The following is a 1,528-nucleotide window of genomic DNA, read 5'->3' as shown; positions in this document are numbered from 1 at the left end:
TTAGAGGGATTTTTTTTTAGCCTTCTAACATTCATGGCCAATGTCTTGCGTCTGCACATGTGTTAAACTACAATATTCGTACAGATATTGTACATGTTGACAGGTAGAAACTAGTATAGTCTAAAACATACAAACGTTAATTCCAAAGGCATGGGCACTGCGTATATAGAACAAAATGGTACAGGGGAATTTGCTCCAACTTGGCTGCCACAGTCACTTCAGTTGGACGCTTCGTCTTCCCGACTCTTATCCAGGCACATGCAAGTTCTTCTGAATTTTACTCGGGGGTTTGCTCGGGGCTCTTCTTCTGCTCCTTGATGTGCTTGGTGATGGCCTCAGCAATAGAGGCCACTGCTTCTGTGCTGACAAGGGAGGCATTCTTGGCATGCTCGATATCAACCTCATACTCGACGGTCGATCTTATAACCGACGTGCCATCTTCCTTCCCAACGACCTCGAATCGCACCACATATTTCCGGAAGCCGAGATCCAGAAAGCCTCCCTCCACCGTTTCTGCCTCCTTGATGTACTTCTCATCGTCGACTACGTTGAACTTCTCCTTGTAGCTTCTTGGTTCGGAAGCTCCTAGCAAAATGAACCAGCGCAAGTAAGTACAAATAATCTGAAGCTGCGATTACATCTGCACCGTCCTGAAGCTGAGGTTTTGAGATACGGACCTGCAGGAGGGAAAGTGACGAGCAGGACTGTTCCGGCGCCGCCGTCTCCCTCTACAAGCTCGACCTTTGAGAGGACCTGTGGGAGCAACTGGGGGACTAGTTGCCCGAGAGCGAGGCCGCCATAGACCTCCCACACGTCGGCGGCCGGGAGGTCCGTCTCGAACTCGTGCCAGAGGCTCCCCCCTTCCATGGCTCTCTCGCGCTGCTGGAGTCCAAGAATGGTGTTCTGTAGACCACATGTACGGATTGCATCCATCCGGCAGTGACCGGTTCTATCCGTACACATGGCAAGATTGCATACAGACCACTCAAAGTTTTTTTTTTCCAAAATGGAATCCCTTCTTTTCAAAATGATCTGCGCTGTTCGTGGCTATAACATTAACCAACATCATATAAAAAGTGTAGAAGTGTTTTCAAATATAAATCTCTACGAGAAGCGCTAGAATAAAGGAGGGTTTCTCATAAAAATCAAAAATATCCAGCCATCGCCGCATCATGCCCGTCTGCGTAGTCACACCGATGTTCATCTACTATGTCGTGTACGGCTATGTTGGTGGCCAGCAAATAGCCCTTTTTGTCTTTAGAAGATGGTTGACAATTTTCATTTCTTGATGGTTTTGTAAGATGGTGGACCGGCAGGAGCGTTTACGCCGTGGTCCTTCGCGAGCGCGGGGAGGAGCTCTACTCCGCGGTGGAGGCCGCCATGGCCTCTGAGATGCAGGGTCTCGCGGGGTCCCTCACCGGCAACGGCGCTCGGTTGAGCTAGTTGCGGCGTGGTGCCGGTACACGGCTGCCATGTCTGTCATCCAGAACATGCTGATGTACATGGACCAGACGTTCGTCCCGGCCAC

At 50.3% G+C, this 1,528-nt stretch overlaps 1 protein-coding gene across 1 annotated transcript; it reads right to left on the bottom strand.

Moving 5' to 3' along the window:
• On the bottom strand, positions 1-948 carry LOC125540119 (norbelladine synthase-like). Its single transcript, XM_048703709.1, has 2 exons — positions 678-948; positions 1-585 (listed from the first exon to the last, which is right to left on the bottom strand). Exons 1-2 carry the CDS (start codon positions 931-933, stop codon positions 278-280), a joined length of 564 nt encoding a protein of 187 aa, XP_048559666.1. The 5' UTR covers positions 934-948; the 3' UTR covers positions 1-277.
• Between the last annotated feature and the right edge of the window lie 580 nt (positions 949-1,528).

This window comes from Triticum urartu, chromosome 2 (assembly GCF_003073215.2).
Source record: "Triticum urartu cultivar G1812 chromosome 2, Tu2.1, whole genome shotgun sequence".
In the NCBI taxonomy this organism is placed as follows: Eukaryota; Viridiplantae; Streptophyta; class Magnoliopsida; order Poales; family Poaceae; genus Triticum; species Triticum urartu.
The sequence above is the reverse complement of the archived record's forward strand: the minus strand, read 5'-3'. Positions and strand labels throughout refer to the sequence as shown.